This window comes from Ascoidea rubescens, assembly GCF_001661345.1.
Source record: "Ascoidea rubescens DSM 1968 unplaced genomic scaffold ASCRUscaffold_2, whole genome shotgun sequence".
Taxonomy (NCBI): domain Eukaryota; kingdom Fungi; phylum Ascomycota; class Saccharomycetes; order Ascoideales; family Ascoideaceae; genus Ascoidea; species Ascoidea rubescens.
Genome location: NW_017962914.1, coordinates 782,445 through 796,953, shown reverse-complemented (window position 1 = coordinate 796,953; position 14,509 = coordinate 782,445). Strand labels below are relative to the sequence as shown.

Here is a 14,509-nt window from a genome sequence, read left to right as displayed (position 1 = left end):
AACGTTAAGAAGCTTGAAAGAATGCGTCATTAACAGAAACTTACTTTTTCAAAGTAGCAGTATTTACTATGATTTATTAGGTGGTATTATTAAATGAAGTTCAACTTAATTAGCGAATCTATGAGTCTGTTTTTTTATTATTTCCAACGAATTGGGTATCTTTCAATTAGCCCGATAATTTTATCGTTACTTTTCTAGTGTTTTAAAAAACTGTTGAGTCCATAAAAAGTCCCTAACTTTGCGAAAGTCATGCTGATAATTAACTTAATCAATAAATAGTTTAAATATATGTGAGAGGATTCGTCCTCTAATATTTATATTAATTTCAAATTATCAATTTTTCTCTCTCTGTAAACCAAAATAGGGTTTGTTTGTTTTTCCCCAATATTACACAAAGAGTGAAAAGATAATATTTTTTTGTTTTGAGGTGGTTTCAATGGCTTTTGAGTTTCAATTAAGTGTTATCAAGTTTTGATTAGTTTGAAGCTGAACTTGTATTATAACACTGAAAAGTTCTATTATTTTTTTTTGTTTTTTTATATTTTTTTAATTTTTTTTTGACTAAAATCACAAAACATCAAACATATAATAAAGTATAAATATATAATTTTAATGATCAATCCAATTATTCTAAACACAACATTTATAGCTGCTGTTCTTCACTGGCTTTCTCAATTTCCAAATTCACCAATTGAAAAAGATGATGTGTATAACTATAATAAACTAACTGATCCCTATGTATTAAATAATGTGTTAAGATGTATATTAGATGAAAATATTTTAGATTATTCAGATGAGTTTGAGGATTATGAGACAAACTATTCAGCAAAACTAAGTTATTTTGAAAAACTAATCAACATAATAGATGATTGCTATTTCCAATACAACACAAACAATTATTTGGGATCATGGAACAATAAAATTAATATAAACAATATACAGAATTCATTAGGAAAAAAAAAAAGAAAAAGTAGGCTTTCCACTTTATCATCTTCAAACCACACAACAAAATTGAAATTGGTTGATCCAACCATAAATAAGAATTCAGTGCTAAATTATTACATACAACTAATTGATCATAAAAAACTAGTTTTGCCAAATTCTAACAGCCAGAAGAGTCAACGGGATGAAATGCATCAGAATACCACTGAAGTTGACTTAATACAACTCCAAATTTTATGTTCAATTTTGGCTGAAGCTGGGTTGCATTGCAAAAAAAACACATTGGCAATTGCATTGATTTCATTTCTTGAAGTAAGTGAGAGGGATGAGTTTAATAATTTTTTAATTCCTGGGAGCAAATCCTATAATAATGACACAAATAGTAACAGTCGAGATGAAAACAATGAGCCAATAGTGAGATACTTTTCAGGAAATTTTCCATTGAAAGACTGCTTTCAAAAGAACCAAAAGGACTTCGAGCAGTTAGAACATGTTTGCAAAAGAATCCATAAATCAAATGAAAAATTGAGAAGAGAGTTGAAGCTAAAAACATTTGAAAATCTTAAATTAAAAATTGTTAATAAGAAGCTGGAAAAGCAGCTATACACCAATCAAAATGAAAAGCCAATGTATGTAAGACGAATAACCCAGATCTGACATTTCTCTTTATTCTCTTTATTCTCATACTAACTTAGCATTAATATATAGGCTAGACCTTAAAGATAAGGAAATTCAAAACTTGCACCAAGAAGTTTTAAGAGCTAAGTTTGATTACGAAAGAAGGATCAGCGATTTGAAAGAACAAGTAAATGAGTTGCAGTTTCTTTTGGAATTAGACAGAATGAAGAAAACCCCCATAGGAACTAGAATCAACAACAACAAGAAGGCTTTTCCTAAGGATAACAATCATGAAACCAACAAGAGAGCTGTGATTGATTCGCTAAAGGAAGAAAACGACATATTGATATCGCTTTTAGCAAGAAAGGTCCAGGAGCTGAATCTGAGTCTGAAACAGAAGAGATGACTGACAATAAACGACTTCTAACTCCCAGCAACAATTGCAAAGCTTGTAGCATTGTATTAGTAAACTGGTATATCGATATATCTGTAGTTGTGTAGTTGTCTTTTTGCATCTTTGATTAGGATTTAAGCTCCAATTCAAACTCAACCGTTTTCCTCAGAGCTGAAGCAAAAAGAACTGAGTTGGAGACAATAAAGACCTGTTATTCTGTTTCACAGAGCTCTCTCATACAACAGCAGAATGAGTGTGCAAAAGAGATTGAACGATTTGCCTGATGTTGATTTCAGTTCTCAGGATGTCTTTGAGACTTCTTCCATAAGCTCAAATGAAGAGGAGGTTCTATCAATCAACCATCCAGATATTTCACCACTCTTATCCTCCATAACGACGAACAATGAGGATATTGACAACAGCAACATAATAAGCAATTTATCAAACTCAAAGTTTTTCTTTGGAACCAAATTCATATCAAATTCCAATACAGATTTTTCTGATAGTTTGAATAAACACAGCAGAATCAAATCTAGCTACGAAATTTTTGAAGTGGAAGAAACTTATGATGAAAAGTTATTACGAATTGAGAGAGAACTAAAAGAGTTGAGGGCCTTGAAAGAGCTTGAGTTAGACAAAACAAATAAAATCCAACCAACCGAAGATATTGATATAAAAAAAGTTAATTCATTGAATGAGCTTTTGACAAAACTCAATCAAATAGATAAGAAAACAGAGGAAAACAATGAAAAAGATAAGGATGAAAGTGTTGACAGTATATCAAATAAAATAAAAGATTTGGAAATTGATATTAAAAAAGGAAAAGAAAGTACCAATGCTAGTGTTGGCATTGATATTAAATCAATCAACAATCAACTAAATCAGAAGCTTAAAAATTGTGTCAAACCTGGTGAGGTGGTTGCTTTAGAAAAGAGAATTTATCAGTTGGAAAAAATAATTGGTTACAATGATAATTTAGATCTTTTAAATTTGAATGTTGATTCCAATTCTGAAAATAATGATTCAAATAAATCTGATTTGAATTCGAAGTTGAATTCGTTTAACAATATAGAATATTTGATTAATCAATTGAATAGGAGGTTTAATTTATTATTAGGTGAAGATAATGATGATCATGATCATGATGGTGATGACAATGAAAATGACAATGACAAGAATAGTAATTCAAAAGCTAAAAAAGATCAAAAGACAATACTAAATAATATTCTAAAAAAGATTGAAACGATACATGATAAAACAATAAATAGTTCAAGAAGAATTGGATCTAGTAATTTTTCGATTCCTCCAATGGGTTCAAATATGAATCAATTTTTAGTGTATAATGATAACAATACGATTGGGAACACTGCTACTATTAACAATAATAATGAGGATAACTTTGAGGATTATAGTGATAAAAATAATAAAATTTCAGATTCTGAGCTTAAAAGGATCAATAAATTATTTAATTTAATTAATCCGGAGTTGAGTACAACCAATTTAAATTCCATAGTTTTGCCACTAATTAAAAGATTGAACTCGTTGAATTCGATTTATCTTGATATGAATTCAACAGTCAAGTTAGGTAAAGATGTAGATAATGTTATTTATAATTTAAATGAGGATTATAATAAATGGGATAAGAAACTAGATGAAATTAAAGAAAACTTGGTTAAAGAGGAGGAAACTTTCATTAAAAATAAAAAAGAAATAGAATCATGGGTAAAGGCCCTTGAAGGTAGAATCGATAGAATTACTACGGATTGATCCAATAGATAGATAATTTGAATGATTATAACTATAATTTGATTTTTTAAAAGGAAAAAATATGTATGATTTTAAATAATAAAAATTTTAATCAAAAATAGATATTTCTTGCTTTTTGAAAAAAGTAAGAAAAAGAAAAGGAAAAAAATAAAAATGTAAAAAGAACAAACTATAAAGAATCAAAGTAATTAATTAATTATATTTTGAGAAATATTCTTCGGGCAAACCATTTCCTGCAGCATCATTAATAAACCAAGATACATTAGGTTTTTGCAAGGCATTAACTATTTCCGTTGGCAAGCCATGGTTTTCCTTAGCAAAAATCTTAGATAAAATTTCAGTTTTATTTGAACCTTCAGCAACAAAAGCAATATAACTAGAGTTGGCTAGAAGTGGAAAAGTAAAGGTAATTCTTCTTGGTGGAGGCTTTGGACTATCGGTGATTGAAACAATGAATTTGTCAGTAACCTTTAATAATGGGTGGTTTGGGAATAAAGAGCAAGTGTGTCCATCAGGACCACTGCCTAGCAAAACCAAATCAAACTCTTTATCTTCAGGTAATAAGGACTCGTATTCTAATGCAATATCATCAATTTTTAATGGGTCATTGACCAAATTTTCGTTAATTGCAAAGACCTCAGGACCAAGAACTTGTTTTTTAATCAATTCCTTTAAGATGTAAGTATCAATTAAACCATAATTGGAGTCTTCATGATTCAAAGGAACAACTCTTTCATCAGCAAAGTATATTTTCCATTTTGGCCATTGGATTTGAGAAGCAATGGTTTTGTTGTCAATTATAGCCTTTTTCAAGGATTTTGGTAAAGAGCCACCAGAGACAGCAACGGTAAAATGGGGTTTTCCAGTTGCTAAAACTGCATTTTGAATAGATAAAATATATTCACCAAGAGCAATTGAAGGATCAGAAAACGAGAAAAGTTTGGCGTTGGGCATTGCGAGCTATAAGACGATATCTGGTACTGCAAAGAATGTATTATCTTAATGATCTGGCACAAATCCAGACTCAAAGCTGAAAGAAACTCCCTTATAAACAACCATACCACAGGCCGGAAATCACGTGCAACGAGGTTGACTTGCAGCAATTGCAACACCGAAAGCGAGAGCTTTTATTGGAGATAAAGATATTACTGAGCAATGATAAAAGTGAATAGGATACAATAACGAGAATTGGCAGATTTGGATGTTGTGTGGACTGTCCATCGGAGAAGCTGTTGGAGGAGCTGTTTAAATGCCATTACCCCAGGTCAAACAACGAGCACAGTGATGATGAACCCGAATACAATGTGAATATTCTTCTATGAAAACTACCACCTACCCTTTTTTCTTCCAGCCAACGAGAGACTTTCGGTTTGTTGAATTTAGTCAACTTCAAAGCCAGGCTCAATTCAACCACTAAGATGAATCTATTATTGGTGATAGCAAGCACTCTGTGTTCGAAAGAGCTCCACCGCAAATACAGTCAATCGGATTAATCATAAATTAAGCTTGTAATTGATCCCGTCGGAAAAATATATACAGGGCAATACATATACACGCGGATGAAGACCAACATAGCAACACTTTTTTTAGACATGAGAAATTGTGGAAATAAACTTTGGCACTAATATCATTTGTTAAACACACATTAATGTCATAAAAACTCATCGGGTTTTTTGTCGAACTAAATTGAGCCAACTAGTGGAAAGTTAAAGTTTAGAGGAGAAACAAAAACAAAAACAACAGTATACCTTGACATGATACATATTGATATTATATTTGCTTACTATTAGTGGCTAATATTGTATTTAAAATAAAGGCTATTATACCAAAAATCAAAACTCTAACAATGAAAGCAAAAAAAAACTCTGGTAAAACTAGTACAAAATAGTCAGCTAGAATGATAGATTTCTAATCAAATTTAAATTATTGTTTTATATTTTAAGAGTGATTTGATTGAAATAATTGGGGAAATGTATAAGGTTAGTTAGTATCGGTTTGAGGCCACTTTTTATAAACTAGAAGAAAGAAAGATTAAAGTTTTAGCCTTTTTTTCTATATTCGTGGGTTTATTCACTGTCTTTAGAGGTATTTTAAATGGTTATGATACAGGATCGATTTCAGGGTGATTGCAATGGACTATGTTTTGAAAAACTTTTCTGAGAATAAAGTGATGGAACTTTTGTCAAGAGAACATTCGCTAATTGCTTCAATCCTTTTGTCTAGCACACTAGTCGGCTGTCTTATTGCTCCTTTTATTTCAGATACTTTGGGTTGAAGATGAACTTTATTGATCTCGACATTTGTTTTATTTAATATTGATGTTGGATTCCAAATGGTTGCAATTAATATCACATTAATTTTAATTGGAAGAGTTATATTACTGAATTAGGCCTCGGATTTATTTCATCGGTTATTCTCCTTTATTAATCTAAAACTGTTCCAAAATCTGTTTGTAGTGCGATTGTTTCGTGGTATGAAAGAGCTATTACTATTGAATATTTTTTTATCGGCTTGTGCTGAAAAAGAAACACAAAATAAAAACGACACTGGATCATATAGAACTCCATTATCAATTCAATTTTTATGGTTGTTGATTTTAGACATTGGAATGATACTTTTATCACATAGTCCAAGATTTTGGGTTCATAAAAAAAGTGAATATAAAGTAGGTATAAAAGATCCCTTTTTAACTTTAGTGATGAACAGTTTAGTCGAAGTTTTCATGAGAATTCCTGGGATAAATTTAGTTAAAGTTGTTTGTAGGAGACCGTTGTTGATTTGGAAAGCGGTTGGTATGTTTGTATCTGATTTTATTATTGCTATTGTTCGTGAAACCGTTGAGAGTCAAGCAGCTAATAAAGTGTTTGCGTTTGCTTGTATTTCATTTGGGGAGGCTACAATTTTCTTTGCACGATTTTTGAGACTTATTTTATTTATGAGAGCAGGAAGTTGAGGTTGGAGGAGATTGATCTGATGTATGATGAGTGTAAATATGCCTGGAATTCTACGGGATATTGTAAGGGAAAGCTGCAAGATGGTTCAAACGGGGAAGTTGAGAATGACAATGAGTCTGTTAGTGACAAAAAAAAAAGTCTATTGAATCAGTATCATTAGATAAAGCTATCCAGAGTGTATAATAAAGGAAACCAATTGGGAGCCAATTGGTGATGGTGGTAGTGGTGGTGATAATATAAGTGATAAAAGTGAGACGATTATAGAGTATACAAAGCGCAAGGCAATGCACGAGATGCGTTTGTACACGATCCCAAAAAAAGGCGTTTAAAGTTGGAAGCTACAGCAGATGATAAATACATATTGGGTACTAATTGAAAAATAAGCAAATAATATTAAGCAAAATAGTAAAATAGTAAATTACACACAAAACAATTATCTAAAGCATAGCCAGAATAAAACTGAGGTAAAGAAATTGAATTAAAGAATTGAAGAAAACAAAAGAGAAACCAGCTAGAAGTTAATTCACTTAGATGGCCATTAAAGCAACAAAACCGAAAAGGGCTGAGGCACCAAAGGCAGCAATTTTGACAGCGCCATTGGCGGAGCTAACACCTGGAACAGTTTCATTACCTGCCTTAGTGCTGCTGACTGGGGCAGATTCACAAACTTCATCAACACAAGTAAGAGTAGAGGTTTCGCAGACATCGTCTTCACAAATAGTAATATAAGAGATGTATTTGGAGGTGATGGTAACATCTTCTTCAGTGGTAGCATTGGCAGATGCTGGGTAGGTGATTGGATATTTTGGAGATTCAGCAACTGGGGTGGTTTCTGGAACTTCGGACTCTGGGGTTTCTGGGACCTTGGTAGCAACAATAGTTTCGCAAGTGTCTTCATATTCACAGTAAGTAAGAGTTTTGGTTTGGGTGAGAGTTTCAAATTCAGTTTCAGTAGATGGGTTGGTAACAACACATAAAGTATCGTCACAGATAGTGGTTGGCAATGGACAGTAGGTAGTGAAAAGAGTAACAGTTCCTTTGATGGTTTCAGTCAAGGTGGTGAGACCAGTGGTGACTGGAACTTCGAGACAGGTTGTTGATGAACCACAGTAGGTTTCAGTGACAACAACAGTTTCAATATCGCAATCAGTGACAGTAAGAGTACTGACAGTGGCATTTTTATAACCACCTGCAGCGACTAAAGAAGCAGAGATGGATAAGAGCAAACCAGTGGAGAATTTCATTTTTGAAGTATAAATAACTAATTTATTGATTTAAAAAGCAATTGGCGGTAATTAAACGAGTGTGGTAGCTTGGTGAAGCAAGTAAGGAACGAACGTAATGAGAGTAAGTGAGAGGATTATAAAATAATATTGTAATCTGATGAAATAAAACTGTGGGAAGAAGATGTTCTTTCGCTGAGCTTATATATGATTCCTTTCAGTAGTGCAAACTCTATCAGACAGTATTACATTTGTTTTGAAATTGAATTTCAGCTAAATGGCAGTAAGGTGTTAGAGAAGGTTTTGATGGAAACAGTTGAGCATGAAGTGCGCGATGTGAGAAAATTCCTTGTATAAACCTCTGAGCCAACACAACTCAGAAACAAGATCTGATCTGCAGAGGTATAAAGGCATAACCTCTGGTATTGAGTGGGTCTTTAAGGTCCTTAAGGTCCTTAAGGTCTTTAAGGTCTTTAAGCTGGGAATGGACCGGATTTGTGCCCAGCACGTCGCCAAGCACTGGAAGCAGGTTAGAGCTTCCAGCAGTGAAACGCAGAAAGCGCAGCCTTGAGCGTTCTCCTGCATCGCTGCCTTCCAAAAGAGAGGACCAAAATCGCCACCAAAAGGATCACATTTGCTCCGAAAGAAGACGCGCTTCTGCTCCAAAACGACCAGCGTCTATTCAGCTTCCAACGGCCATGCACCAGTGCATCGCCCGGCTCCGAAGTTCTGTGCTTTGTGCGTTGGAATTCGTGGGTTTGTTTGTGCTCCATTCTGGTGAAAACGAGAGGAATGGGCCTCCCTTTCAGATTTCGAGAGAAAGCATATTCTGCGTCGGGATATCTCTTGATTATTCTTGATTTGTGAGACCCTCTGAGACTTTGTCAGAATATCACTGATATTTTGAGATTTTTTGCGATCTTTTGAGATTTTTTGAGATCTTTTGCTGTTTATAATCTGAATGAATCACAACTTATTCCTATGTGAGGCATGATCTGTGGTTCATTACCCAAGATCCAACACGAACCTAAGCCGAGTATCAACGACATCAACAACCATTTGCCCTTGCAAACCACTACCGTTTAGGCAATATCATAATATTTGTTGAGGTATCTAATTATATCGCTAAATAGTAGCTAATATACTCGAAAGAAATTCACGCTTTACTATATGTTTGTTATCACTCCATTATCATTTCATTATCGCTCTATGGCCAAGTTAAAAATAGCTACAGCCTGATCAATCAATTTCATCTCCCTAAGCAGATGATTCTCATAATTTACTGTCGATGGCAAGTTTTCCCTCTTTATAAAGTTCACCAATCTTTTCTTTAAACGCTTTTTGAACTTCATGCCTTTTGATTTTCAATGTTGGAGTCAACATTTTATTGTCGACTGAGAAAGGCTCAACATCCAAATAAATGTTTTTAATCTTTTCAAAGCCTTGAAGTCCCATTCCTTTGACATTTCCCTCTATTTGCTTCAATATTTTGGTCCTTATATCAACTTTATTCAATTTACCAATCACACTCTCCTTTGATAAGCTCTCCAAAGCCTTATCTGACACATTCAAAATCTTTGATAAATAGTCTGCATCCAATCCTATCAATCCAACCAAATAACTCTCATTCGAATCCCCATATATACACAACTGGTTGATGATTGTATTATTATTGATATAAACAGCTTCAACTTTTTCAATCGCAATATATTCCCCCTGCGATAACTTGAAAAAACTCTTTATCCTATCGACAATTAAAACATTCGAATTCTCATCCAACGTCCCAATATCTCCGGTTCCAAACCATCCTTCATCGTCAAATCCAAAGTTTTCCTCTTTTCCAAAATACCCTTTAAATATCAATGGTCCTCTAACCAAAATCTCCCCAGATCGGTTCTTCTCCCAGCTGTAATCCAACTCCACAACATCCCGAAGTCGTATTTCGCAACTTGGCCCAATAACCCCATTTGTACCAAACGTCTTACCATAATTGAAAACTGTTTGGCAAATAGCTGAATGGGATTCCGTCATTCCATATCCCTGAATAAATCCGCATCCAAAAACTGCTGATAAATATTCCAATGTCTGTTTAGGAGTTGGTGCTCCTCCCACAATCATCATTTTCAAATTATCAAAACCAAACTGCTTTTTGATTTTGTTGAATAAAAGATTATCATAAAAAAAATGCGAAATCTTCGTCGAATCATACTCTTCCTCTCTTAATTTATTCATCTTATAATTCACCAACCCATTTAACAACTTTGATGATGTCAATTTTGACTTCAATCCCATCTCTAACCTAGTACAGATTCTTGGTACAAATATAATATGTGATGGCTTAACAATCTTAATATCTTCAAAAAATGTCTTGGGATTATTGGGATTGTGTGGGAAATAAATTGTTGACCCCATTGAAAACTCAAATGTAATATGATTTCTTGATAAAATATGAGCCAATGGCAATATATTGATATATTTTAATTTCTTATAATTCGACTCAGGATTATGAATTACGCATCTATTAGAAGTAAAAGCTGCTATAGCATTAACATGAGTTAACACAACCCCCTTGGGCACTCCTGTAGTACCAGAGGTGAAAGAAATGGTGTATGTTGAATTTCTATTGGGAGGAATATGCGACAATAAATTCTCTTTCCCGATTTTGATCAACGTTTTAAAATCATATAACAAAACCCCTGAATTATAACACTCATTGAATAAATCATAATCTAAATCCATATTCAAATCATCTATCGATATTAAAATTTTCAATGAATTTATACTCTTCTCATTTTTCAACTCCAATATTTTTTTAATTTTGCTCTTTTCAAGAAATATAATAGGAGATTTGGTAACATCCAAAATATAAGCAGACGATTCGGAACCCAATGTGCTATATAAAGCAGTATTAACAATTGAATAAGCTTGACAGGCTAAATCAACAAGAACCCACTGATAACACGAAGGAAAAAATAAAGTGACAATAAAATTATTAACATCGATACGAGCCAAATCACTGTTATCGTTGGTATTGTTGATTAAGTACAAGATCCCAGAACCGATTTGAGATCTCAACTTATCGACTTCATAAGTCTTGAGATATGTATAATACTCGTCGAATTCAAGTTGGTTGGTCTCCTCATCCAAAGATTGTTTTCTATACGCCAAACAATCATTATCTCTGTACTGCTCAAGGGAGTAATTAAAGATATCATAAGCAGTTTGAATCTTTGGATGGAAATTAGAAAATAGGCTCTTTTCAGAGATCTTGTTTCGAAACACTGGGGAATAGCCATCTTTTTGAGAATCTGGTAAGGCTATGACTTGTGTCGACTGTTCAGCAGCATAAGGAAGCTGTTCTATAACATCAGGAACAGACATTCCTTTCTTATAGACTGAGGGAAATGCAAGCTCATTCATATTGACCAGTATTTTGAATGAGTGCTATTAGAGAATATGAAGATGAGTACTGTTCTGTTTGGCAGATTCTGGTATATGAAGGTTATCAAAAAAGAAAGGCAATAGTTGGTATTTATATGCTTTTGCAATGTCTCCAGAATGTTGCCATCTTCATTAAGCCATTATTTCTCGATTCTACCTATTATTTGTTCGGTCCAAACAGATGCATTTTTTTTTTCTGAAATCAGAACAATAACCAATTTAACCAAGGATAAAATGGCAGCCAGGTTAAAGTTGGGCTAATGAAATGGAGCTAATTCAAAAGTGACTCTGCTATGAGCTGTTGGAAGCTGTTTCGGCTGTCTCTGCATTTTTCTTTGTTGGTTCTGCTGTTTCTGCTGTTTCTGCTGCTTTTTCTTCTCTCTTCTCTTGTCATGAAGCACAGGAAACAGAATTTTGTTGTGACTCTGATCCATAGCACAGTGCGTTTTGTTGGTGCGGGGGCATGCATACTTTAGTTCCTACATCTGTGCTCGTAGCTTACAAAAGGTATTGGTTGGACGGGTATTGTTGCAGTACATAGTAACTATTTATATTATTATTATATGATTTATATATTTGTAGAAAGAAAGAGAGGAAGAGAAAGAGAATTAAAGATTTGATTTAGTGAACAATTCTCCCTCGGTGTATAAGGCTTCAATGACATTGGTGTAGTTTGTGATTGCCTTTTTTCTGACGATTTTTAATGTTGGAGTGAGGCACTTATTGTCGACTGAAAAGGGTTCAAAATCAATGTATATATTCTTAATTTTTTCAAAGTTTAGTAGGTTGAATTTTTTAATGTTTTCGTTTAAATCGGATAAAATGATTTTTTTGATTTCTAAATTTTGGTTCAATTTGTTTTTGAAGTGGCTATCGAAATCTTGTTTGAATGATTCAGTATTTGAATGGGAAGATAAATGTAGGATGAGAGATTTGGAATCGGAATCAAGATTTTTAATCTTTTCTTGATTACCAATTAAATTTTTCAAATAGGGAATGAAATTGTCTAGTTCCAAACCGATGATTGAAACGAGAAAGTTTCTTTTAGAATCGCCATAAATCCACAATTGATTAATAATTGAATTTCTGCTTGAGTAAAAGTTTTCTATTCTTTCAGTTGAAACAAATTCACCTTGTGATAATTTAAAAAAGCTTTTAACTCTGTCAATGATCAAGAGGGTATTATCGTCAGTTAGTTTACCAATATCACCTGTTTGAAACCAACCATCGTTATCAAAGGCTTCTGAAGTTTTCTCGTCATCTTTGTAGTATTTAGAAAAGACAATTGGGCCTCTAATTAAGATTTCGCCGGATCTATTTTGATCCCAGGTGTAGTTTAAATCCAGAATATCTCTAAACTTCATTTCAACACATGGACCGATTAAACCGTTGCTACCAAAAGTTTTGAAATCATTTATAAAAGACTGGGAAAAGCCAGAGTGAGATTCGGTTAGCCCATAACCTTGTAGAACGCCTATATTGAAGATGGCGGATAAGAACTCTATTGTATCAAAGGGAATTGGAGCGCCACCTACGACGATTGAGGAAAGGTTTTCAAAGCCCAATTGCTTTTTGATTTTGTTGAAGATTAAATGGTCGAGGAAGAGTTGGGAGTTTTTTGTGGAGTCGTATTTTTTCTGTCTTAGACCGTTAATCTTTTTCGTGAGGGCCATTGATAATAATTTTGAGTTTAGTAGCTTTGATTTGATGGACATTTCAATTTTTGTAAAAACTCTCGGAACACAAGCCAAATGAGTTGGTTTAACTATTTTGAAGTCATCAAGAAAGGATTTTGGATTTAAAGGGTTGTGTGGGAAATACATTATTGAACCATTAAGGAATTCAAAGGCGACCAAGTTTCTTGCAAAGATGTGAGCTAGAGGAAGAATAAATAGAGATTTGGGTTGGTGATGGTCAGGATAAGCGATCATGGTAGCATTTGAAGTTAGACAGGCCAAAGCGTTGTAGTGAGTTAATTGTACGCCCTTTGGATGTGAGGTTGTGCCAGAAGTGAAGGAGATGGTGTAGATGTCATTTTGGTTTGGTGGAATAAAGGGCTTTAGGTTTTGGGTTCCGATAGATATTAAGGATTTGAAATCGTAGAGTAGGATGTTTGAATTGAAACAGTAGTTGAATAGTTTGTAGTCTAGTTTATTGTCTAGGTTGTCGATTGAGATTATGATTCTTAGGGAGCTTATCTTTTTTGAATTTTTCAAGTTGATTATGTTATCTATTTTATCCTTTTTTGTGAATAGAATTGGAGATTGGGTAGTTTTGAGAATGTATTGGGAGGATTCGTTGCCTAGAGTACTGTATAAAGCAGTGTTTGTGATTGAGTAAGCTTGACAAGCCAAGTCGATTAAAACCCATTGAACAGAATTTGGAGCGAAGATTGATAAGACAAAGTTGTGTGAATAGGTTGGATCGATTTGGTTAATGAGGTATAAAACACCAGAACCAATTTGGGATCTCAAGCTATCAACCTGAGAGAAAGTCAAGTAGGAGTAAAAGTCTTCGAATTCTTTTTCAGTGTTGGTGGGATTTGAATCAGACTGAGAGTCCAAATCGGAATCTTGAGTAGAGGAGTTAATGGATTTACGGTAGGCCAATATGCTTTTGTCAATGTTTGGCTGATTGAATTTGTTTAAGGCGTAATTGAAATTGTCAAATAAAGTTTTAATGTCAGTGTGATAGTTCGAAACCAATTTGGTATGTTCAACCAAAGAGTTTCTGAAGACTGGGGAATAACCATCGACTTTTGAATTCTCTAAGGGGACCACTCTGGCGTTAGAGGAGTTAGTGCAAAGAGGTAACTGGTCAAGAACCTGGTCGACAGACAAGTCGTTGGCAGCGTTGGGAATAGGCAAAGGAAATGTTTCAGACATTGCAGCAAAAAGAGCGAGAAAGAGAAAGAAAGTGTGGCAAGCAGTCCAGCAGCCAGGAATTGGAATTCAGGGCAAAGAAAAGCAAGAGAGCAAGAGAGCAAGAGAGCAAGAGAGCGAGAGTGGTTCCAGCAGAGCTTTGTTATATATCGACATCTTGTTTGAGAGTGCTGTTTTTTTACCATGCTCCAGTCTCAGCAAACCCTCCTTGAAAAGCGATGGAGAACGAGAGAAAGCAGTGCGGCAGACAAACGCAGACAAACGCGGAACCTGGCGTTAAGGGAGAAG

The 14,509-nt window shown here is 34.1% G+C and overlaps 6 protein-coding genes across 6 annotated transcripts; 2 read left to right on the top strand and 4 right to left on the bottom strand.

Annotated features, from left to right (window-relative positions):
- Nucleotides 1–277: 277 nt before the first annotated feature.
- On the top strand, nt 278–2,085 carry ASCRUDRAFT_125885 (uncharacterized protein). The gene is made up of 2 exons (XM_020188944.1): nt 278–1,571; nt 1,651–2,085. Exons 1-2 carry the CDS (start codon nt 613–615, stop codon nt 1,964–1,966), a joined length of 1,275 nt encoding a protein of 424 aa, XP_020049257.1. The 5' UTR covers nt 278–612; the 3' UTR covers nt 1,967–2,085.
- Nucleotides 1,902–3,817, top strand: ASCRUDRAFT_125745 (uncharacterized protein). Its single transcript, XM_020188942.1, has one exon. The coding sequence runs from the start codon at nt 2,204–2,206 to the stop codon at nt 3,719–3,721; it is 1,518 nt and encodes a 505-aa protein (XP_020049256.1). The 5' UTR covers nt 1,902–2,203; the 3' UTR covers nt 3,722–3,817.
- ASCRUDRAFT_74387 (6-phosphogluconolactonase) lies at nt 3,626–5,105 on the bottom strand. Its single transcript, XM_020192663.1, has one exon. It carries the CDS (start codon nt 4,673–4,675, stop codon nt 3,914–3,916), a length of 762 nt encoding a protein of 253 aa, XP_020049255.1. The 5' UTR covers nt 4,676–5,105; the 3' UTR covers nt 3,626–3,913.
- A 1,833-nt stretch (nt 5,106–6,938) lies between these two features.
- On the bottom strand, nt 6,939–8,054 carry ASCRUDRAFT_125724 (uncharacterized protein). The gene has a single exon (XM_020188939.1). It carries the CDS (start codon nt 7,917–7,919, stop codon nt 7,203–7,205), a length of 717 nt encoding a protein of 238 aa, XP_020049254.1. The 5' UTR covers nt 7,920–8,054; the 3' UTR covers nt 6,939–7,202.
- Nucleotides 8,055–9,170: 1,116 nt separating this feature from the next.
- ASCRUDRAFT_26533 (acetyl-CoA synthetase-like protein) lies at nt 9,171–11,252 on the bottom strand (the record flags this gene model as incomplete). The annotated part of the gene is made up of 1 exon (XM_020189957.2): nt 9,171–11,252. A coding segment is annotated over one exon (2,082 nt), but the record flags the coding sequence as incomplete, so codon positions are not given.
- Nucleotides 11,253–11,947: 695 nt separating this feature from the next.
- On the bottom strand, nt 11,948–14,224 carry ASCRUDRAFT_68741 (acetyl-CoA synthetase-like protein; the record flags this gene model as incomplete). Its single annotated transcript, XM_020191567.1, has 1 exon — nt 11,948–14,224. The coding sequence occupies one exon, from the start codon at nt 14,222–14,224 to the stop codon at nt 11,948–11,950; it is 2,277 nt and encodes a 758-aa protein (XP_020049252.1).
- Between the last annotated feature and the right edge of the window lie 285 nt (nt 14,225–14,509).

What these genes read in the sequence shown, in the direction of transcription:
- ASCRUDRAFT_125885 (XM_020188944.1), top strand. Translation starts at nt 613, where the DNA reads ATGATCAATCCAATTATTCTAAACACAACATTTATAGCTGCTGTTCTT. An exon ending in AATCAAAATGAAAAGCCAAT is followed by an intron (nt 1,572 to 1,650) that starts GTATGTAAGACG and finishes ATTAATATATAG; the next exon opens with GCTAGACCTTAAAGATAAGG.
- ASCRUDRAFT_125745 (XM_020188942.1), top strand. Translation starts at nt 2,204, where the DNA reads ATGAGTGTGCAAAAGAGATTGAACGATTTGCCTGATGTTGATTTCAGT.
- ASCRUDRAFT_74387 (XM_020192663.1), bottom strand. Translation starts at nt 4,675, where the DNA reads ATGCCCAACGCCAAACTTTTCTCGTTTTCTGATCCTTCAATTGCTCTT.
- ASCRUDRAFT_125724 (XM_020188939.1), bottom strand. Translation starts at nt 7,919, where the DNA reads ATGAAATTCTCCACTGGTTTGCTCTTATCCATCTCTGCTTCTTTAGTC.